This window comes from Hyperoodon ampullatus, assembly GCF_949752795.1.
Source record: "Hyperoodon ampullatus genome assembly, chromosome: 17".
Classification (NCBI taxonomy): Eukaryota; Metazoa; Chordata; class Mammalia; order Artiodactyla; family Ziphiidae; genus Hyperoodon; species Hyperoodon ampullatus.
This window is the reverse complement of record NC_136930.1, coordinates 62,415,508-62,439,883: the sequence shown is the minus strand read 5'-3', so window position 1 is coordinate 62,439,883 and position 24,376 is coordinate 62,415,508. Positions and strand designations below refer to the sequence as shown.

Genomic DNA, 24,376 nt, shown 5'->3' with positions numbered 1-24,376 from the left:
GACCAGGGCTCGAACCTATGTCCCCTGCACTGGCAGGTGGACCACTGCGCCACCAGGGAAGTCCAAATTTAGCTTTTTTTAGAAGTTAGCACATTGAACATGATTAAACTATCCTCTTTATCTTATTGTTGGTAATAATTGTAGGATAATTCAAATAAGGTATTATGTGAATGCATTAGAAAATAAGATTTTTAGCCTAAGAAAAGAGGATACAAATATAAAGTAAGTTAAATTAAACCCCTCAAACCTTTACTTGAATTAGAAATGCCAGTATGAACTTATGATGAATTTTATTTGTAAAGAAAAAAATGATTCCTATATCTGGGCACTAAAAAGGCCTAGAAACAATCACAATCCAGCGGCAATTCATACCCTTAGCACTCAGAGTGTGATCTCTAAATACTAGGATTCTTTAGCAGAGGAGGTGTTAGGCAGAACTGAGATGGGAAATAGCAAGACAAGCCTGGAACATATTGTAATTCCTGGAAGTGAAGAAGCAATCAAAGACTACTGGGGTCATATCAGAGTGACATAGCCAGTTTGAAGGGGTTTCCATTGGCCAAAGACGGGACAATTTGAGACCCAGTATACTGAGTCTCATATTTAAGAGACTCAGTATATTGAAGTGTATCAAGTACACAGAAATCATCAGTTTTTAATGATCTCTTTTAAAAAAAGAACTTAGGGCTTCCCTGGTCGCGCAGTGGTTGAGAGTCCGCCTGCCGATGCAGGGGACACGGGTTCGTGCCCCGGTCTGGGAAGATCCCACATGCCGCGGAGTGGCTGGGCCCGTGAACCATGGCCGCTGAGCCTGCACGTCCGGAGCCTGTGCTCCGCAACGGGAGAGGCCACAACAGTGAGAGGCCCGCGTACCGCAAAAAAAAAAAAAAAAAGAACTTAATTGGTCACTCCAAAGGTTGCTAAGACAGTGACTCATTACTCTGAAAATTGATGAAGAGAATGAATCAACCATTTCTTTATCCTGTCCTGTAACCATGATTCAGAGTAATTTAATAATAATGATAAAGAGAACTTTGTTCTCTATGGAAAAATCACAGTTAATAAACACAAAGGAAATTATTGAATTAGAAAAATAACCATTTTGCAACCCCTTATGAAATAGTGGATCAAGACCTATGGGTTTCAACTGGGAGTGATTTTGCCCCCCAGAGGACACATCTGGATATATTTTTGATCGTCACAACTGGGGGGGGGGGTGCTCTACTGGCTTCAAGTGGGTGAAGACCATGGATGCTGTTAAATATCCTACAGTGGACAGGACAGCTCTCCACAACAAAGAATTATCTGGCCCAAAATGTCAATGGTGCTAAGATTGAGAAACCTTGATCTAAGCAATAATTATCAGTGGCTGCTATGAAAGCAGATAAGGTGAAAACGTTAATAGTAAAGTTGATGATGAGTGGAGTAAGCTGATAACACCTCAACTAAACCCAACCTACTGATCTTAAAAATGAAAATATGGTATCACTTGCCTCCTGAGGTATACAGTAGGAAATACATGGTATCTTCCTGTGAAATATGCTATCCCAGATAGTTTAATCTATATTTATTAAGCTTGTAGATGTAACTACCAGTTTACAGGAAATATGAAAGCTAGAGGACAAGTTAAATGAGCCTATCAGGAAGCAATCAGCTCAATCCAGATGTGGGAGGGAAATTCTACAAAACAAATGAACCAGTTTCTTCAAAAAATAAATGGCATGGAGGAAGAAAAAAAAAGTGAGGGAAGGGTGATGGGGAACTGTTATGGATTTGAGGGATGTTTGACCAAGTGTAATGTGTGTAGATCTTGGCTCGAACAAATCAAATGTAAAAAGATATTTTGAGACGATCAGGGAAATTGGAATTAGTGTCATTTACATTGGTGACATAGTATTGTGGGAGTTTTTTAAAGTCCTTATCCTCAGAAATATACATGTGAAGTACTTAACATGAAATATTTATGGGTTAAATGATCTGAGTTTTTTTGTTTGGTGGTTTTTTTTAAAAGCTATTGGGTGAAGACAAAAAAGGAATACTGATAATTGTTGAAACTGAGTGATGAAGATGTGGAGACTGTTTTACTATTCTCTCTCCATAATGAAAAGTTTAAAATATAATTAAAACCCTTTCTAAAAAAATAAATTTATTTATTTATTTTATTTATTTATTTTTGGCTGTGTTGGGTCTTCATTGCTGCACACGGGCTTTCTCTAGTTGCGGCGAGCGGGGGCTACTCTTTGTTGTGGTGCGCAGGCTTCTCATTGCAGTGGCTTCTCTTGTGGAGCACGGGCTCTAGGCATGCAGGCTTCAGTAGCTGTGGCACGTGGGCTCAGTAGTTGTGGCTCATGGGCTCTAGAGCGCAGGCTCAGTAGCTGTGGCTCACGGGCTTAGTTGCTCCACGGCATGTGGGATCTTCCCGGACCAGGGATTGAATCTATGTCCCCTGCATTGGCAGGGGTGTTCTTAACCACTGTGCCAGCAGGGAAGTCCAAATCCTATGTTTTTATGCTTTATGTATATTCTGTTTTATTTGGGGGTCCTTTGATAATGTGTACACAATGAACCATTTTATGATTTTTACTTTCTGTTTGTCTGCCTAGTACTTGTATTTTTTTTGCTGTTGTATCCCTGTTTGAGAACTCTAAAGTTCCTATGTGAAATTATGCTTTATGAAATGGCTTCCAGGATCCATTTGTAGCATTCTAAAAACTGTGTTTTCCATTGACTTTAAATGTCTATGTGCCATGTAGTATGTTATTTTACAGATTTTCTTTTTAAAAAGCTTATTGAAAGTAGTGGAATGCTCTGAGAAAATTCAGTCACACAGTTAATGTATTAAATCTTAGCAAAAAAAAGAAATGATGTGTTCAGCTTCCATACAATTAATCTCTTCTCTCTTATTTTTAAATTTAGTTCAATTGTTTCCACCCTGCTAGCTCTTATGGATGGATTGGACAGCAGAGGAGAAATGATCATCATTGGTGCTACCAACAGACTGGATTCTATCGATCCTGCTTTACGAAGGCCTGGTCGTTTTGACAGAGAATTCCTTTTTAGCCTACCTGATAAAGATGTAAGAATTTAACATCACTCACATTTTGACAAAATTGATTGCCTTTATCATGAACAAGTCTTGGTACAGGGAAAAATTGAAGATTGAGTTTTGTATGTTCTGAAACGAAGTTGTATGATTAACATTCAAATATGTATGTATGTTTTTTTTTTTTTTTTTTCTGTATGCGGGCCTCTCACTGTTGTGGCCTCTCCCGCTGCAGAGCGCAGGCTCCAGGCGTGCAGGCTCAGCAGCCATGGCTCACGGGCCCAGACGCTCTGCGGCATGTGGGATCTTCCCAGACCGGGGCACGAACCCGTGTCCCCTTCATCGGCAGGCGGACTCCCAACCACTGCGCCACCAGGGAAGCCCCTGTATGTATGTATTTTTAGGGAGGCATTATTTTATTTAAAGAAAATAACTTGGATAATTTTTTATTCTTTTTTTATTTTTTTATATTTTTGGTTCCCGCGGCTTGTGGCATGCTAGTTCCCCGACCAGGGATGAACCCGGGCCACAGCAGTGAGAGCTCTGAGTCCTAACCACTGGGCCACCAGGGAACTCCCCACCCCATGCCCCCTTTTTTTTTTTTTTTAATAAAATAGTGCCTCCCTAGAAATACTCTTAAAATTCTTTCAATTTGAGCACAACCTCTGCATGTTAATTATACAGCTTTATTTTGATTCAGAGCACGTGGCCTAACAGTCAATCCTCAGCCAATTCATTAGCCTTGGCTTTTTTCACAATACAACCATATAATCCTATGCAGTTATTTTAAAGCTGCCTAATATTTTGAGAACCAAGTAGAAAATATGGGTAGAGCTGTCAGTACTCTTAAAAACAGTTCTTAATATGTACCAGAATAAACAATAGTCCAGTAGTTACTTAATATCTCTCATTCACATTTATGATGACCAGAGCTTGAGCTATAAATGTAGATCTGTTTAACATAAAATCCTCAAGCTCTTACAAATACATCTTTTTTCTTCATTTTTACTGTTTCATATTTCTGTTTATATTAGGTATTAAAATCTTTAAAATTTTAGATAAATTATTTTAAATTGAAATTAATCTGAATAGTGCTTTGTTATTATAGAAAAATTTAACTGTTTTTATTTGTAGGCTCGAAAAGAAATTCTAAAGATTCACACAAGGGATTGGAATCCTAAACCACTGGACATATTTCTAGAAGAACTAGCAGAAAACTGTGTTGGTAAACATTGCTTTAAGCATTAAAAGAAATATTAATGCATTTCAAAGACGGAATAAGTTGTAGTTTTGCCAAGGTTATGTTTAAAGAAATGCAAATTATATTTGTTTCTTATTTATAGTTTCTGGCATGTTTTCTTTTTTTTTGGCTGTGTTGGATCTTCGTTGCTGTGCGCGGGCTTTCTCTAGTTGCAATGAGCTGGGGCTACTCTTTGTTGTGTTTGTTGTGGTGCACGGACTTCTCATTGCGGTGGCTTCTCTTGTTGCGGAGCACAGGCTCTAGGCATGCGGGCTCAATAGTTGTGGCATGCGAGCGTGCAGGCTTTCAGTAGTTGTGGTGCGTGGGCTCAGTAGTTGTGGCTCGCAGGCTCTAGAGCACAGGCTCATTAGTTGTGACACACAGGTGTAGTTGCTGTGTGGCATGTGGGATCTTCCTGGACTGGGGCTCGAACCCATGTCCCCTGAATTGGCAGGCAGGTTCTTAACCACTGCGCCACCAGGGAAGTCCTGTTTTCTTCGTATAAAATCCTAGATATTACATAGAGGTAATTGATATTTTGGCTGTCAGGGAATTTCAGAATGAAGTTAGATCTTTTACTAATTGTTCACATTTTTCCTAATTATCCTATTAAGCGTTCTACATGTATTATTTCAGGTAATTCTTACACCAGTCCTGCGAAGTAGGTAGCTTTATCCCCATTTTACAGATGTAGAAATGGCTGAGAGATCATAAATGAATAAAGAGAGCATAAATCTCTAAAGATCACACGTCTAGTAAATGACAAACTGGAATTTGAACCTGATTGATTTTAAAAGTCGTGCTCTTGACCCCTGTGCTCTACTTCATGCCTGCATATTTCACTCTCAAAAGTTGATTGATTTGTTAAGGGTTATTGTCAACCATGTAAGTTCACTGGGGGAATGAGAGACATTTTAGCCTTATTACTCCTAAATATTTTGCTACTATATTGCTAGGCGGATTTTTAATTTTCTTTTAACCATGGTCAAGCTAATAGGGTGGTGGTTTACTTAAAAAAATTTTTTTTGGTTGCCTTGGATAGGATACTGTGGTGCAGATATTAAGTCAATATGTTCTGAGGCTGCTTTGTGTGCTCTGCGTCGACGCTACCCACAGATCTATACCACCAGTGAGAAACTTCAGTTGGATCTCTCTTCAATTAATATCTCAGCTAAGGACTTCGAGGTAGCTATGCAAAAGATGATACCAGCCTCCCAAAGAGCTGTGACATCACCTGGCCAGGCACTGTGCACCATTGTGAAACCACTCCTGCAAAACACTGTTCAAAAGATCTTAGAAGGTCTGCAGAGAGTATTTCCACATGCGGAAATCAGAACTAAAAAGGCATTAGACTCAGGTATGAGACTTGATTGACCATTTAGTTTTCATAATCAGTAAAACTAAATGGTTTGTACATCCCTGTACAGTAATGTTTCTTTATAAAGGAGCCTCTTGAAAGGAATTTGGTCATGCTTTGCCTAGATATTTGAAAGAAATTTACTTCACGGATTGCCCTAGACTTAATCTAAGTTTGGAATGCATTATTTGAATTTACTTGTTATTTATATCTACACAAACATTTTTGATTCTTAAAAAAAATGTCATTGAAGTTCCTTGGTTTGCTAACTGAGGCATTACATGAAGATTTGCTTTGTAATTCAGAAAAGTTACTAATGCACACTTTTTTGTTTACTTTATAGATATTTCTTGTCCTCTTTTAGAAAGTGACTTGGCATACAGTGATGATGATGTTCCATCCGTATATGAAAATGGACTTTCTCAAAAATCCTTTAATAAGGCAAAAGGAAATTTTAATTTTCTTCATTTGAATAGGTACACTTCCCTTGAAAATTAATATATATATTTTTTCTCGTGTAAATTCCCTAAAACTAAATGAAATGATGTTTGAAAAGATAAAAGATGCCAGCCAATTGACTTTATTTAAAAGTTAAAATGTTAGAAAATTTTTTGTTATTACAGTTGTCATGATGGTAGAAACTATAGTGTATGAAGTATTCCTAAAAATCTGTAGGGGTTGATTGTTTCCAAAAACGATATGAACCATGATGTTATGACTGGCCATATTGTCAAAACTTTTGACTTCTAAAGTTCATAGTTGGTAATTGGGAGGGAAATTTAAACTTTTTTTCCTAAATCATAGGTTATTATTCATTTCTTTCAGAAATGCTTGTTGTCAACCTATGTCTTTTCGACCAAGAATATTGATAGTAGGAGAACCAGGATTTGGGCAAGGTTCTCATTTAGCACCAGCTGTCATCCATGCTTTGGAAAAATTTGCAGTATACACATTAGACATTCCTGTTCTTTTTGGAGTCAGTGCTACATCTCCTGAAGAAACATGTGCCCAGGTAATTCCTTGTTGCCCAGACAAATAAGCTGTAAGTCAAAGTAGTCTTCCAAAGACAAAATCTAGAATTGCCTCATTCTTTTTGTATTGTGTTTTTTGTCTTTCTGATTTCTAACTTCAGGTTTTCAAAATAGAACTATGCATAAGTGCTTAGTTATTGAAGAGTATGAGTTTAAATCACTTTTCCACCACTTACTTGCTATGTGACTTAGGAAAGTTATTAGACCTCTCTGCCCCATTTTCCCCATTTGCAAAATGGAGATAATAATAGTCCTTACCTTGTATGGCTGTTGTGAGAAATGAGTAAAATACTTAAAACAGTGACTGCTATGCAGAATAAAATTTTAATTTTCTTCATTTGAATAGGTACATTTCCCTTGAAAATTAGTATATATATATTTTTTGTGTGTAAATTCCCTAAAACTAAATGAAATGATGTTTGAAAAGATAAAAGATGCCAGCTAATTGATTTTTTTTTAAGTTAAAATATTAGAAAATTTTTTGTTGTTACAGTTGTCATGATGGTAGAAACTATACTGTATAAAGTATTCCTAAAAATCTGTAGGGGTTGATTGTTTCCAAAAACCATATGAACCTTGCTGCTTCTGTTTTTGCTATATTAAAATTTTTTTAATGTAAAAGTGTTTTATATTTGTATTTTTATATTTAACCTTGGTTGCCATAACAGAAAAGTCTTCTAGATTTCTTGAGCTGTTTTCTAATTGCTTGAAGCAATTATGTTTTTCTAAAAATGAGACTTTTATAAAACATTTAAAAACAAGACTGTGGGATTGGGGAAGCATTTTTAAAACTTGAGGGTTTTATATGACAATTCCAGGAAATTAAACATTGTTCCAGATTAATAAAGCATATAACTAATGTGCTGACTCTCTAATTGAACGTAATTTTTTTCTCTCTCTACTAGATGATTCGTGAAGCTAAGAAAACAGCACCAAGTATAGTATATGTTCCTCATATTCACTTGTGGTGGGAAATAGTTGGACCAACACTTAAAGCCACATTTACCACATTATTACAGAATATTCCTTCTTTTGCTCCAGTTTTACTACTTGCAACTTCTGACAAACTCTATTCCACTCTACCAGAAGAGGTAATTTGGGAGAAATTATTATATTTTAAAAAGAGATATACTTAAGTAATAAGAATTTATGGAAAAAATTCCAAATGCTACAGAGGTGAATAAAATTATAAGGAAAAGTTTTCCTATTAAAGATACCAGTGTTAGCTATTTGATACATGTGCTTGTTGGGCAGGATGGTATATGTATATGTGTATGTATATTGTAAGACCATATTGTAAATTTTTTTTCTCTAAATGGAATATGATGCATACTATTCTATAACTTACTTTATATATCTTATGTGTTTTTTAATACATAAGTCTTATTTCTTTTAAGAGCAGCATAGCCTTTTCTGTTTTCTTGATATACCATAATTTATTTATCCAAATCCTTATTAATAGGATTTTAGTTATTTTCCAGTTCTTTTCCTGTTGAACTGCTACAGTGAGCATTCTTGGGTTTTAAGCTATATGAGCATTACTATGTGGATTTTTTAACATGCATTCCTAGAAGTGGAATAACTATAGCTTAGCCAAAGAGTATGCACATTTGACATTTTTGATAGTACCACATTACTGTCCTTCAAATTTGTGCCAATTTAGACAACTACCAGTGACAAAGTTCATTCTGCTTCTTCCTGTAATACTCTTCTCCTAGATACATAGAAAATAAAGGCGTGATCCTTTATTTTTATTAGATTTCTGCCTAGATATCACCTCAGAGGTCTTCCTGATCAGTTTCTCAATTACAGCAGTAACACCCCTGCCTATCACTCTCTTCTCCCTTACTCTGCTTTGTTTTTATCACTACTTGACATTAAATATTAATTTGTTTGACTCTATCTCTACTAGCAGAATGTAAAATACATGAAATCAGGGGCATTTTTCCACCTGTGTGTCCCCAGAGTACATAATAAGCATGTTGTAGTCTTGTGTGTGTGTTTTTAGAACATTAGTAGGAAGAGAATTCAAATATTTTATTTTAAATATATTTACTGAGCACTTATTCTGTGACAGACGTGGTTATAGGCATTGGGAATATAGCATTGAACAATATAGAGAAAAATCTGTGTCCTCCTAGGGCTTACATTTTAGTTGAGGGAGAGATAAACAAAAATAAAATATAATACCAACCTACCAGTATGGAGAAAAATTTAGCTAAGCAATGCCAAAAGAGTGTGGTAGGGTCACAGTGTTTATTAATCCACTAGGTTAGCCTCACCAAGAAGATGACATTTGAGCAAATACCTGGAAAAGGTAAGGTAGTGACCCATTTGAGTATCTGAGGGACACAGGTTCCTGGCAGAGGAAAAGCAAGTGCAAAAGCCCTGAAGGAAAAGTGTGGTGTGTTGGAAAAATCGCAGAAAGTCTAGAGTGGCTGGAACAGAGTGAGTAAAGGACAGAGTAGAAGGAAATGATGTCAGGGAGTTATCAAAGGGCCAGACTGTGTCCCTGATGGCAGTTTTGTAGTTGTGAATTCTTCAACTAAAACTTAAACAAACTGGGAAGTGAACATTAAGTATATATTAATTACAGATTCTTAGGGTGGGAAGAGTCCTTGAAGTTTTCTACTTTAGTCATCTAGTTCTGGACTCTAGGTCTTTCTTTTGTGTAGAACACCTTCACAATTCATTTTGTTAGTTCTGACTCCTAAGAAAAATCAACTTATTTTGAGAGGCTTCCATTTCTTAATCTCCATTTGTTTCCCACATAAAATAGAGAGCCAGTCTATTCTGTCTTCATCATGACAAGCTCTTTGTATGTTTGAATATGGTTTTGTGTTCATTTCTATCTCCTCACTCTGACCCAGTCTTCTTCACACTAAAAATTTCTTCTTCTATGATAAGGTATATTCCTTAGGAATATTAAATACAATAAAAGTTTATTTCTTGCTCACTTAACAATACCAGGCAGATGACTAGATTGGCGGGTCCACCCTCCACCATGTAGTCATACCAGACACTCAGGCTGAGAGAGCTTTCTCATTTTCATCATGTGGCTTTCCAGGTTACTTTCATTCCACCCAGCTGAAAGGATTGGCCTTCTTGTGCCTGGTCTGAAAGTGATACATATCATTTCCTTTCACATTCCATTGGCTAAAACTCACGTAGCCGTACCTAACTGCAAAGGAGACTAGGAAATATGATATAGCAGTGTGCCCAAAAGGAAGAGAGCATGGAGTGTGATAATAGCAGGCTCTGCTACATGTCACACATATTTTTAGTTTCTTCAAAATTCTAGTCACTCTCTTGAATGTCTTTCTCTTTATATTCCTTTTGAAAGGCTGTACTCAGAATGAATTAAGTACTCTAGCAATGTTCTGATTAACAGAGTAAAGAAGAATTGCTATTTAGTAGCCACATTAACCATTGATTTATTGTACTCACTGTCAATTGAAACTTTGTTAATTATTTCAAAGTTTAAAACAAAGATAAGTTTATACTCTTGGTAATAAGTAAGGCAAACTAGCCCAACTTTATAAAGATGTAGGGAGGTTGAAAAGCTGTCATCAGTTTAATCTTGGACAACTTTATCAAGAATGTGGGAATTTTGTACTCAAAATTTTTTTTAAAGATAGCTTCTTTGTTTTCTCATGGTAGTATTTCCTAAGCATATCACTGTAAACTAAGTAAAGTATCCCAGTATCACACTGTACTGTAGGGTGGAATGGGCACTGGACCAGGAATTGCTAATTTTATAAAATGAATAGTCTACGTGGATACAAATAAGCAAGTCCGCTTTGAGCCTTATATAGTCTATGTAGTCCTTAGTGATCCAGTGATATTGTCTATATAGCACTGGACTATAATATGTGAGAAGTACTGTGTATACCATTATTAGCTACATTAAAGTTTGTCCATCTCAAAACTGCAGTCAGAGTATCTATATGCGTGAGTACTAGTGGACCCTAACAACACAGCAGTATGGAAAAATGAGAAAGAAAGTTATTAGTGGATTAGAAACTTTGATGAATCGTGAAAGACAAGCAGTGGGGATTAGATTGATCCAGGTAACCACATTTTAAAGCATGTTCATGAAAGGACTGCTTTGAAAGATGGGAGTGGTTTCTAGCTCTGGTTCAGTGCTAGGAGGGAATTGAAAGAGCCTTTGGACAACTTTGGAGTTTTTGGCTTTCTTCACTTCTGGCCATGCCAGACAGCAGTCAGCTGAGTTGTTTGTCCTCAGCTAGAGCAGTGAAGGTGGGCCCAAGGACTAGTGTGGCAGAGCAGTGACTTATGTATAGGTACTGAATGGGAGGAGTAGGGAGGTCCTGTGCCCAGAAGACAAATTACAGGCACATTCTGTGTCTAATATAGGCAAGCTTCTTTCATAATCACTGGAAGTAGAAGCTAGAATAAACAGAAAAGGCATCTGTGGACAGTTGAAGATTTCAAAGGCAAAGATAAATTTATAAATAAGCTTTTGAGGAAGGACAGCTCCATGGAAAATCATATCCATGCATCAGCAACAGATTGTTGTGGAAAAGAACCAACTGAAGACATTATAAATGAAATAACTCCCCCCAAATATAATAAAAAACCCCACAGGGCTAAAAAGAAGCAGACACAGATAAGAGTGAATTAGCAAGATGGAAGATCATGAGATCAGAAATTCTTATAGTAAATAATAAAAACAAGACAAAGTTTTGAAAAGTGAGGAAGAAGTTAAAGGAAACAGAGGACATAGATTCAGGTCTAACATCTGTTTAATGGGATTTATGGGACGAGAAAAATGTACAAGAGAAAAATAGTCACATAATAGAACATTTCATAGAATTAAAGAATACCATAATGTTCAGATTTAAAAGGTCCCCTGTTCTAACTGATGGGTATTAAAAGGCCCACATCTAGATAAAATTTCAGAATTCCAAAAGTATAGAGAAAAATCTAAAAATCTTCCAATAGAATAAAACATCACTAGAAAGGACTGAAAATCAAATTGCTTCTACATTCTCACTGGTATAATACCAGCTACTAAGGAGGCAACTGAGCAATATTTTCAAAGTTAGAAGGAAAGTAATTTTGAACCTGTAATTTTCTTCCCAGCAAAGTTATTAGCATTTGAGTGAAAAAGCAAAATAAAGATATTTTTGAACATGCAGTGCCTAAGAAACTATTACCCATAAAGCCCTGACTGAAATAATTATTAAGGGATTATTTCTCCTCTTGGATTTTTTTTTTTTTTTTTTTTGCAGAAGTTGCATATAAGAAGCAGTGAGCAAAGAAAACAGTAAAACTCGTCACAAAACTGTGCTAGTAACATTTTTTTAAGGACTGTAAATCTACATTAATCTTGGTTCTGAACTCAAAATGGCAGGAAAGACATAGTGAAGGAGAATGAGGAAGTAAAAGCACATTCAGATTTTGTATCTGATATGTAGATATTGATTAACTTCACAGTTTGGTAGGAAAAGAAGCTTAGAGATATGTCTGTTAAAACTTGTAACAATAAAAGACTAGAAATACAGCATACAACTTCCAGGCCACCAGAAAGGGGGAAAAGGTACAAATTTCAATAGAAATATCAACAAAATAGATTCTAAAATGTAATGTAGAAGAAAAAACTGCTTGAGGGACTTCGCTGCTGGTCCAGTGGTTAAGACTCCTTGCTTCTACTGTACAGGGCACAGGTTCAATCCCTGGTTGGGGAACTAAGATCCTGCATGCCACGTGGCATGGCTAAAAAAAAAGTTCTTGAATTTCCAAGAAAATTTTGAAAAAGCCTACCAAATATGGTAAAGCATACCACAACATTAGTAATTAAAATGTGAATTTGGGCCAGAAATGACAAATTAATGTAATACAGTTCATTAGTAGACTCTTGTATACATAGTAGTTTAGTAAATGGATTAGCAAAAGGAGAGACTTATTTCATAAATGATGTTGTGTATGTAGGTTTCATAAGTTTGGAGCATGGAAGAACCTACAAAGCAGAAAATGCAAAAGCTGTGAATGTAAATTTCTCTGTATCAGAGGTAGGCTGAACCAAGTACACAAACATCATACAAGGAATAAACATTATTATCCTCTAATAATTCTTGGAAAGATCTAGAGGTTTGTTTAGAAACATCCTTTTGAGACCTGTTTTGCCTTTATTCTTTTTTTGGTGGTAAAATATACATAATTTACCATTTTAACCATTTTTAAGTGTACAGTTCAGTGACATCAAGTACATTGCTTTAAGTTCGTTCATGATGTTGTGCAGCCATCACCACTATCCATTTCCAGAACTTTTTCATCATCTCAAACAGAAACTCTGTATCCATTAAACAATTATTCCCCATTCCTTCCTCTCCCAGCCCTTGGACACCTCTAGTAACTTTCTGTCTCTTTGAATTTACCTATTCTAGGTATCCTCATATAAGTGGAACATAAAGTATCTGTCCTTTGGTGACTGGCTTATTTCACTTAGCATAATGTTTTCATTGTTCATCCATGTTGTAGCATGTGTTCAAATTTCATTCCTTTTTAGGCTGAATAATATTCCATTGTAGGTACATACCACATTTTGTTTATCTCTTCATCTGGTGATGGACATTTGGATTGTCTCTACCTCCTGCCTACTGTAAATAATTCTCCTATGATTATTGGTATACAAGTATCTGTTGAGTCTTTTATTTTTTTCTTGTAACTTTTTGAGGAACCATCATACTGTTTTCTACAGTGGCTGCACCCTTTTACATTCCTACCAGCACAAGGGGTCTAACCTTTCCACATCCTTACCAATACTTATTATTTTCCAGCCTTTATTCTTACTGAAGAACCACTCATTCTCATATCTCACTTTGGGTTGTGAAGGTGAATTACTTGATCTCAACAAAACCCGTTAAGTAAAACATTACCATATCAGTTATTGTATGAATTATAGTTTGGAGCCTTGAGTTCTAAAGAAGATCTCATGTTTTTAGTTCCTTATCTATTGCATACATGGTTTATATAATACATAAATTCAATGCAAGTAAAAGATTTAAGAAATTATTTCTTTATTACACAATTTAGATTGTCATTAAAAACGTGTACAGTAACCTACTGTGGCATTGAATGATTGATACATAGTAATGTGTGTGTATACATACATATGTGTATAAAATGCATCTGTTTTCTTTTTTAAGGTACAAGAATTATTTATCCATGATTATGGAGAAATTTTTAATGTCCAGTTGCCTAGTAAAGAAGAACGGGCACACTTTTTTGAAGATTTAATTCTAAAGCAAGCTGCTAAGCCTCCTATATCAAAAAAGAAAGCAGGTTAGTTCCTGTATCAAAGTTAATATATAATAATTTTGAGAAAGTGGAAATAAAATATCAGTTAATGGCATTGCCATCTTCTAATATCAGAAGCTCAAAACCTCAGTTGAGGTTGATACCTCTTACTTACTTCTTAAAATCCCTATGTTTCCCATTAAAATAGACTAAAGTTCTTATTTATTTATTTGTTTATTTAGGCTACGTCAGGTCTTAGTTGCAGCATGCAGACTCTTAGTTGCCTTATGCATGCGGGATCTAGTTCCCAGAGATTGAACCCCGGCCCCCTGCATTGGGAGCTCAGAGTCTTACCCACTGGACCACCAGGGAAGTCCCTAGACTAAAGTTCTTAAAGCATACAAGGCCTTTCACAGTATAGCCCTAATCTATGTGGAATTGGGGCTAGAATTCATAGCATAGCCCCAAGCTGTCTTTCCAAGCGCACCTTTGGCACTTTTCTCTCCCCCACCTTTTTCCTTCCAAAGCACTCTATCTTTAAACCATATACAGCATATTGTGTCTTTTCATAATTTCATTCATGCTTCTTTCTAGTATAACTTATTCTTTCTTCCCTAACATCTAGACAAAATTAATTTATTACCTTTATGATGCACTGTACTTTTTTCATACTACTAATATGATATTACAGTGATGTTATAATTATATCTCTTACTCCCTTAATTGATTGCCAACTTATTGGGGCAGCACTCTCATATTCCCTTTTTTATCCTTATTACTTATTAGTGCATATCTGTTTAAACAAAATTAAATTTTTGTTATATTTGAAACATACCACAATTTTTCGTTAGTTTAAAAATTAACTAGTAAAAATGACTTTTTAAAAAATTAGAATATTCTTGTCTTGGAAATACGCATTTTCAAAATTTTAATAGCCTCTTAAATGATCTTAAAATGGTAATGATTTAGGAATTAGCACTCCAAATTACAAGTTAGCAATTATTGCTTGTGGGGGGGTGTAGAGGTCGAGATTATGGTAGCTGTTTAGTATTCCAAATCCTCTGATTCCTGGCAAATACAAAGAGGATAATCCCTGAGAGCTTGTCTACTTTGTGTACTGAATCGTTTGTCACCCTTGATACGGTGGGAGAGTGGTAACTAAAATCTTCCATTCATGTAAAGTTTTGCAGGCCTTGGAGGTACTCCCTGTAGCACCACCACCTGAACCAAGACCATTGACAGCAGAAGAAGTGAAACGACTAGAAGAACAAGAAGAAGATACATTTAGAGAACTAAGGATTTTTTTAAGAAATGTTACACATAGGCTTGCTATTGACAAGCGATTCAGAATATTTACTAAACCTGTTGACCCTGATGAGGTATTAATTTAATCTTTGGATCAAAATGCTTCAGAATTAGAGACTATTTGACTAGTTAATGTGGTTCCCTCTGTATACTGTGATCTTGTTTTCTGTATTTGGAAACATACCAAGTAGTGTCCTAAGCACATAGAGGCTTCAAGAGCCATGTAAAGCATTTTCCTTTCCTGCAGAGTGTAGACAATTAACTTTGCCCAACTCAAATGTTGTAGAAGTAATTTTGAGAATGTCTTAATGCTACGTGATATTACTGTGACCTACACGGTTAAGAATGAGGTCCTAAGTTGACATTGAAGGGTGGGTGGCATTTGGATGAGGAAAGAGGTTTAGGATGTTACTGGAGATATAGGTGCCCAAGAATAAGAATGAATACAAAACATAACTCGCCTTAAATAGAGTCACAGTTTTGTATTAATATATTTTCATTATATCTTATGTATTTATTCTCTCTCCTTTATTTTGCCTGGTAGAAAAACTTGACTCAAAGTTCTTACTGTTCAGAGTTAATTTAGTGATTTGGTCATTTGCTTGAATTTTAGGTTCCTGATTATGTCACTGTAATAAAGCAACCAATGGACCTTTCATCTGTAATCAGTAAAATTGATCTCCACAAGTATCTGACTGTGAAAGACTATTTGAGTGATATCGATCTAATCTGTAGTAATGCTTTAGAATACAATCCAGATAGAGATCCTGGAGGTGAGCATTACTGGTTTTGTTTTTCTTCCTCAGAGGGTGGAATGGGGGCTGCTAATGCTTAGTGGCGGGTGATTTCATACTAGGTGCTAAATAAACATTTTATATTCACAGTGCCATTCAGCCCTCAACAACGATATCCTCATTTTACAGTTGAGAAAAATGGAAGTTTAGAGAGGTTAAAAAACTTACTCAGGGGCTTCCCTGGTGGCGCAGTGGTTGAGAGTCCGCCTGCCAATGCAGGGGACACGGGTTCGTGCCCCGGTCCGGGGAGATCCCACATGCCGCGGAGCGGCTGGGCCCGTGAGCCATGGCCGCTGAGCCTGCGCATCCGGATCCTGTGCTCCGCAACGGGAGAGGCCACAACAGTGAGAGGCCCGAGTACGGCAAAAAACAAACAAACAAACAAACAAAAACTTACTCAAGGTCATACTATCAGGAAGTGGCAGAGGCAGAATTCAAATGCAGGTTTCTTTCGCTCCAAAACAATTATATGATATAGCCTCTAATGAAACACAAAATTGCATAACAACTTAGCTTGTTTCCTTTGTTTATCAATGTTCTTTCTCAAAGTAGAAAAATTAATGCTCTCTGTAATAAAATAAGTTTGAAAGGATTTTCTTAGTTAAGACCATTATAAATTTTATTACAAAAGTAATATAGCATAATACTTGCTAACAGTAATACTTAAAAAACTAAGTCACCCATTTCCTTTCTCCGAGGGTGGACACTGTTAAGTTTGGGGTTATCTTTCCAGACCTTTTCTATGCGTAGAATGCATTCACGTTCTACCTCACATACCCAGTCCATTGAATAAAATGTATAAAGTAAGGGATTTTTAAGCAATATATTTGTTCATATTTATAATGATATATTCAAATATCTATATGTTTGTTATAAACGTGTTCATTTCCAAAAAATATTCTCTCAGGTGCTTTTTCCTAGCTTCCTATTCTTGCTTTATGGATGCTGTGCCCTTAACTGTCTTCGTGGATAATTTTTTTTAATAGTTCTATTTCCTGCGTTGGCTCTCTCCTCCAGTACATTGGCATTCTGTTTTTAAGTTTGTAGCGCTTATAAATTAGATTGATTTCCACCACTAAGAGTTTCCGCAACAATTTATTTTTATTTTTATTTATTTATTTATTTTTGCGGTACGCGGGCCTCTCACCGCCACGGCCTCTCCTGTCGCGGGGCACAGGCTCCGGACGCGCAGGCCCAGCGGCCATGGCTCACGGGCCTAGCTGCTCCGCAGCATGTGGAATCCTCCCAGACCGGGGCACGAACCTGTGTCCCCTGCATCGGCAGGCAGACTCCCAACCACTGTGCCACCAGGGAAGCCCTCCTCAACAATTTAAAAGCTCACTGTTCTTCCCTCGGCAGTCTTCGGCCCACACCTTCCCTAGACTTTATTCTGTAGTTCAGAGTTCTGGAGGTAAGCAGTGGGAAACAGCCTACCAAGTTGGGAATACCCCTTAACTGTAGAAAGAAGGAAGCATTTATCCTGGAGAAAGAGGGCTTTTTCTGTTTCATTGCAGTCATACTGCCGCTGTTTCCCTTTTCGTCCTCTGTGACAATCTAAAATTACTTTAGAGCAGTGGTGTTCACACTTTAGCTACCATCAGCATCTCCTACAGGACATGTTAAGATGCAGCTTGCTGGCCCTCACCTCCACAATTTCTGATTCTGTAGATGCAGGGCCTGAGAATGATGTGCATTCTGACAAATTCCAAGGTTTTGCCCATGCTGCCACACTCCAGGAACCAATGAACTTTGCCTGGCCTTTCTTCAGGCCATGTTAGAAGTCCCCAGCAACATCCCTTCTGTTATTATAGCTGTTCCTGTCAACTATAAACTGAATATTGTGTGAATTTTGCAGCCTACTGCCCTGTGAGGGGGACTAGTCCAGCCGTTCAAGCAAATTCTGCCTGTTGCCTCAAGGCATTTTCCAGTTTACAGTGCTTAGGCTCAGTTTTGGATTTTTTTCTAGTGTTTCCTATGTAGGGTTGCTGTTTCATTGTCTTTGTTTAGTTTCTCTGTCAATGTAATAACATCCTCTATATCTCTTCCAAAATTGTTTTACATCCCTGGTTCACTCATGACACTGATAGCCTTCCTTGCTGTTTTTGTGTCATTATGTTGTTTAGTTTTGCTACTGATTGATTCTTATATTTCCTCTGGTATTTCAAAGGGATCTGGATAGGATAAGACAGGGCAATGAAATTAGGTTTAGTCTGCCATGTTGAATCAGATGTCCAGAACATTAGATTAACATCAAAAACAGAAATAACACAATTCCAGTAACTTTTACTATTCATGGTGGAAGTAAAAAAGGAATTGTAATGGCTATAATCTTAGCCCAACATATGGTGTTAATTTTTGTTACATTAGCAAATGGAAAACATTTTAAAATTCTTTATTCATTCCATAGATCGTCTTATTAGACATAGAGCCTGTGCTTTAAGAGATACTGCCTATGCAATAATTAAAGAAGAACTTGATGAAGACTTTGAGCGGCTTTGTGAAGAAATTCAGGAATCTAGGAAGAAGAGAGGTAGGAAAATGATTTGATATCAGAAAAAGATGCTTTAGATGTATTGAGTCCTTTTAATTAATTGTTCATGTAATTTTCAAATCTGAAAATTTGATTTGATATTCCACATGTCTGTTATAAGGTTGTAGCTCTTCCAAATATGCCCCATCTTACTACCATGTAATGCCAAAGCAAAGTTCCACTCCTGCTGGTGATAGAAGACCAGATCCAGAGAAAAATGAAAAGCTGAAGACCCCCAGTACTCCTATGGCTTGCAGCACTCCTGGTAAGTGCACTTATGTAATTTTTACTTACGAAACTATAGCCTTTATTCTCCTCTAATGCTGTTTACTTTTTCCATCAGTTTCCTTTGTCTATATTGATGCCGCGAATTATGTTGATTTCATTAACAGTAAGGCAACTTTTCATTCTTGAAATAAATCCAGGCTTGCAATAAAGTACCACTTGCAATCCCAGTTCACCTTTCACCTCTCAGGTCACAATCTAATTGTGGTATGACTTGATTTGAAACTGACTTTTATTTCCTATAAATCCTAGTCTGTTTCCTGTTCCTCTTTATTCTTAGAGTATAACTCCATGGAGTACCAACCCAAATCCTGCGGGGTTCCTGAGGCCTCTCCTCTTTGGCAAGCTCTTAATTCCAGTTTTTGCTCTTTAAGCTCCATGAATTTCAGACTGTCCTCAGCTTCTTAGCCTCTCAGCTATTCATTTGTTTTCCCAGATTTTGGTGCCATAATTCCTCAATGCTTTTAAACAGAATGTTCATAGAGACAGTATTCATTTGGGAGCAACCCAAATGCAGGTCAACAGTAGAATGAAAAATACGGATTATTATACAAAAGTGAAAATTATTAAACTTCAACTACATACAACAGTATGGATGAGTCTCCCAAACATAAGGTTGCAGTGTGGTTATACTGCGTCTAATCTAGGCAGAATGTTGAATCTCTGTATACTGTAGTTTCTTCATCTGTAAAATGATGTCAATAATGGTAGCAAACCTGATCAGGTTAAAGTGGAATTTCAGTGAGTTAGTACATATAAAGGCCTTAGAAGAGTTCCTACTATACAGTAAGCACTCAGTAAGTGTAAGCTATTTTTAGTCTTGTCCTTCCTTCAGTTCATTCCTTATACTACTGCCAAAGTGACCTTTGTAATATATGCATCAGACAATTCATGTCATTGCCCTCCTTAAAGTTATTCGATTTTTTAAAAAATTATTCAAGATAAAATCCAAATTCCTTAGAATGACAGGTCATTGACCACTTTCTACCTTCTCACAGAATTCTCTACTTTTGTTTGTATATTCTAACCATACAATACTATGGTTATATCTCAGATTCTCCTCTTAATATCGCAGGAGGTATTTTTTTCTCCCACTTACTTAGACTTTAAAAAATTGTTGAATGTTCTCTTACCCTTTTTCTTTAAATTATTTGAAGCTCAGTTGAAGAGAAAAGTCCGCAAAAAGTCGAAATGGTACTTAGGCACCATAACCAAACGAAGGAGGATTTCACAGGCAAAACATGATGGCCAAAATGTCGTAGATGACAAAATTGAGAGTGATACAGAGGAAAATCAAGATACAAGTGTAGACCACAATGAGGCTGGAAACACAGGGGAGTCTTCAATGGAGGAAAATGAAAAGCAGCAAAATGCCTCTGAAAGCAAAATGGAATTGGGAAATAATAATTCAAGTACTTGTTTTGAAAATCAACTTGAAGGATCTAGAAAGACTATAGCATGTACAGAATTGAGGAAAGATAAGATCACTTGCAATGGAGATGCTTCTGGCTCTCAGATAACAGATATTTCTGATGAAAATGAAGCAAAAGGTAAGTCTCAGTCAAGGAACTTACTAATTTTAAAAGATGTTTCATTCAAAGTCCTTAAACAGTCAATTACCATCTCAGTTTACTCCTTTTTCCTTGTCTTTCAGAGTACAGGAGTTAATTAGGGAAAATAGCATTATCTTTAATAACTATTGAGCTAGTAAATCACTGTTGTTAAAAGCACACTATAGCATCAAACAGACCTGGACTTGAGCCTCTAGTTTACTGCTTAGTAGCTTGTGACCTCGGTCAAGATTCTTGACCCATCAGCGTCAGTTTTCTCATTTGCAAAATTGGGGTAGATAGTTGCTGGGTAATAAGATATTCTGAGAATTGAATAAAGTAATTCATCTAAAGCATGTAGCAAAGTGCTTGGCTATACAATTTTTAAAAGCTGGCAGGATACCCTCTCATTTTTAAGCAAGATAAGCAGTTTATCTTGTGATTTCTTGCTGAGTGATGTAGAACAACTGTTACCCACCCCCATCATTCCTCTATCCCTACTGTAGGTTTAGCCCAAGGTTATTTATATTTATTCTAATGATCCTGCTCCCAAAGTCTTTCATGTAGAATTGTTTCCTGTCTGCACCTTTCTGGACCTTTGGCATTAGATTTGTTTGGTTTTTGGAAAAGCCAAACATTATTTAGTCTTACAAAGCAAAAAAAGGGTAACAGGGTCAAAACTTTATTTTGGTCAAAAACAAGTATTGACTAAGTTAATGAGACTGGTTTTCTTCAGTGGCTTATATGCTGTAGATAAATCTTTTCCAAGGACTTCCTTAAAATGAGTTTCGTGTGTTTGAGTAATCTTAGAATGGTCTAGGATATAGCCTTTCCAACGTGGATATTTTAAATGTTAATCCTCTGGCTGTATAATTTAGTATGTTTTGTTTAGGTTCAAAGTTTATTTTTTCTTTTATCATTATCTTTTTTAAAAGGACACTATTTAGTGAGGCAGGTACCTGTTTACATGTCAGGAGATTTGGGTTCTTGTCCTGGCTCTTAGAACAGGTAGGTATGTTGACCATAGAAAAGTCTTCACCTTTCTTTGGCCTCATTTTTCTCATCTCTCAGTGAGTAGATTGTTCTAGATCAGGGATAGGCAAACTTTATCTGTAAAGGACCAGATAGTTACAACTATTCAACCCTGCTGGAAAAGCCACATTGACACACATATGTAAAATGGGCATGGTTGTGTTCTAAGAAAACTTTAATTATGGATTAATTAAATCCAGATTTAGCCTATGCATAGTAGTTTGCAACTCCTATTCGAGATTACTGAAGCCCCTTCCAGCTCTTAAATTCTGAGTTTTATGCCTAAGTAGGAGACAGTCTAATCTGTTGAGGATCCCTTGAAATACTCTATTTGAGAAAATATTTCTGAAATGTCCTTAATTTTTTTTTTTTTTTTTTTTGGCCGTGCCATGCGGCATGCAGGTTCTTAGTTCCCCGACCAGGGATTGAACCTGTGCCCCCTGAAGTGGAAGCTCAGACTTCTAACCACTTGGACCACCAGGGAATTCCCTGTCCTTAATTTTTGAGTGTGTAAATGGCAGCATCTTAATCTTACAGCAGAGTCAATAAACCAGAACAGGGGTTTGTGTCTAAGTAAATATGACCTGCTATTTAATCTGCCTAATATTTATTTTAGGTATTATAAAATGTCTATGAAACAAATAATAGTTATTTATTTTTTCATTCTAGAAATGTGTGTTCTGCGAATGACTCGAGCTAGACGTTCCCAAGTAGAGCAACAGCAGCTCGTCAGTGTTGAAAAGGCTTTGGCAATTCTTTCTCAGCCTACACCCTCACTTGTTGTGGACCATGAACGATTAAAAGTATGTAAATTGAGATCATAATGCTTTCATTGTGCAGATTAGAAACATAACCCACCAAAAGAGGGATTGTAATAGTACATTGTATAAATTTGGCATGTAATAAATAATGATCTTTTATGAAAGGATAAACTTGGTATAGAATAACTTTCATAAAGGCAGTGGTTGGAGATGGCTAGTATGTTGATATTATTGTTTTTAACATACTTGTCTATGTCACTGATCCCATACATTGTTTTTATGACCATTACATATGGCCATTTTAGTTGATTTTTACTTAATAAAAACATGCAACCGTGGTTAACTATGAGGTAATGGAATATCAAGGTAAGACCAGACTTGAAGAATCACAGAAATTTATCAACAGTAAGTCCATTTCAGTCATGACAAAAAAACACTGAGTGGATGGAAATTCCTTTTTGTAAGAAAAGAACCCTGATGTTGTGAGGTAGTTCATCATTTATGCACTGTCTCTTTTTATTTCACATAACAGAATTGATTATAATGTACTCATAGTGCCATAAAATATTCTGCAAAAATGTTGCCTTTTTTCCTGTTAGTCTAATTTGAGATTATTTTTTAATTTGTCTCTAGTGATGTATGGCTAGAATTGAAATTGGCAACCTCCTCAGCTGTAGTTTTTAGGATGAGTCATAGAATACAGGATCTTAGGCCAGAGTCATAGAATGTTGATAACATTAACTTACAGCTGAATGTCAGAGTCACTATCAGAGGCTGCAGTGTCTCATTAGATGACTTGGTCTGCCTTCTCTCTGGCTTATATGCTAAAAATGCCCCCACATCTTCAAAATTAAAATATCTCAGGGAATTTCTCTCACATATGTAACACTTACGTTTTCTTTTAGAATCTTTTGAAGACTGTTGTTAGAAAAAGTCAAGAATACAATATTTTTCAGTTGGAAAATTTGTATGCTGTAATCAGCCAATGTATTTATCAGCATCGCAGGGATTATGACAAAACAACACTTATTCAGGTAAACTAATATATATGAGAAGTTAACACATTATGAAAACTTTTAAATACCATTTTTTAATGTGTGGATTATGGATTATTTCTAGGTATAACTGTGTTCTGTGCTTTTTTAAATCTAGCACTTAAATTAGTTTGTGTTTCTTTAATAAGCAGTGGAACACTGTAGTATCTGTAAACTATGAAAAATCTATTTTGTGTGTATATTGATGAAGATATATAGTTCCTTTTTAAGACAGACTTAACATAGACCTATTTGTCTTTACTTAATCTTGCTTTATAGTGGGGATTCAAGTACTAATGTTTAAAAATAGAGTTTGGCTGATACCTATATAGTACTATATATATATATATATATATATATTATAACTGGTATCTACTATATACCCATTAGCATGTAATATATATAGTATTTAGTATATCTAATAAAGTATACTATGGTACCTATACAGAATAATATATATGTAACAGTAGTACCTACAAAATATAAAGTATTAATATCTATATGTACACCAGTGCTTTGATTAATAACTGTATGAGTTTAATGTAAGATGAAAGCATCTCAGACTTACTTCAAAGAGGTTTAAATAATGAAGTCCCATCAGTGATACCATTCTATGTGATAGTCATAAACACTGAACAAAGTTTCTGTTTCACTATCAGATATATACATGGATAATAATATCCTTAAGGTTGTTTACTGCAAAAAAAAACCCAGCAATGGAGTCATGTTTCTTTGATTTTTTCCATATTAAAACTTACTATTTTTCCTTCCTATCCTTTATCTAGAAAATGGAGCAAGAGATAGAAAACTTCAGTTGTTCCAGATCATAATGTCATGGTACCAAATATTCTTTATATTCCATTCCTATTTAATTCACCTTTGTCATGCTGGCATAACTGATGCAGGATGAAATCCTGCATCTTTAAGGAAAAGATTAAAATAGTAAATAATATTTAAACTTTTCTGGTATTTATGTACATGTGTAAGATAAATTACAGAGATAACTGATAAATATTGGAATTTTCATTGAGTCACTGTAGTATAGTATTCCTGTGGTTATCAGTAGTTAAAGTGTGGCCAACTCTTAATAAAGTTATTTTGATAACTAATGTTTATGGCACTTAAGAGTAATTAGTGACATTGACATTCTT

The 24,376-nt window shown here is 36.0% G+C and overlaps 1 protein-coding gene across 3 annotated transcripts in view; it reads left to right on the top strand.

Annotated features, from left to right (window-relative positions):
• The window catches only part of ATAD2 (ATPase family AAA domain containing 2), a gene marked incomplete at its 5' end in the record, with an annotated part of 67,952 nt that extends 43,835 nt beyond the window's left edge, over positions 1-24,117 (top strand). For all 3 annotated transcript variants that reach the window (XM_079722617.1, XM_079722615.1, XM_079722616.1), the window contains 15 exons: positions 2,917-3,076; positions 4,178-4,268; positions 5,326-5,640; positions 5,984-6,116; positions 6,466-6,652; positions 7,577-7,762; positions 13,844-13,979; positions 15,117-15,313; positions 15,853-16,012; positions 18,441-18,563; positions 18,685-18,828; positions 20,006-20,398; positions 22,100-22,233; positions 23,097-23,225; positions 24,011-24,117. In XM_079722617.1, coding sequence (XP_079578743.1) covers positions 2,917-3,076; positions 4,178-4,268; positions 5,326-5,640; positions 5,984-6,116; positions 6,466-6,652; positions 7,577-7,762; positions 13,844-13,979; positions 15,117-15,313; positions 15,853-16,012; positions 18,441-18,563; positions 18,685-18,828; positions 20,006-20,398; positions 22,100-22,233; positions 23,097-23,225; positions 24,011-24,055 — 2,533 coding nt within the window. In that variant the 3' untranslated portion in view covers positions 24,056-24,117. The remainder of the gene's footprint in view (positions 1-2,916; positions 3,077-4,177; positions 4,269-5,325; positions 5,641-5,983; positions 6,117-6,465; positions 6,653-7,576; positions 7,763-13,843; positions 13,980-15,116; positions 15,314-15,852; positions 16,013-18,440; positions 18,564-18,684; positions 18,829-20,005; positions 20,399-22,099; positions 22,234-23,096; positions 23,226-24,010) is intronic.
• Positions 24,118-24,376: the final 259 nt, after the last annotated feature.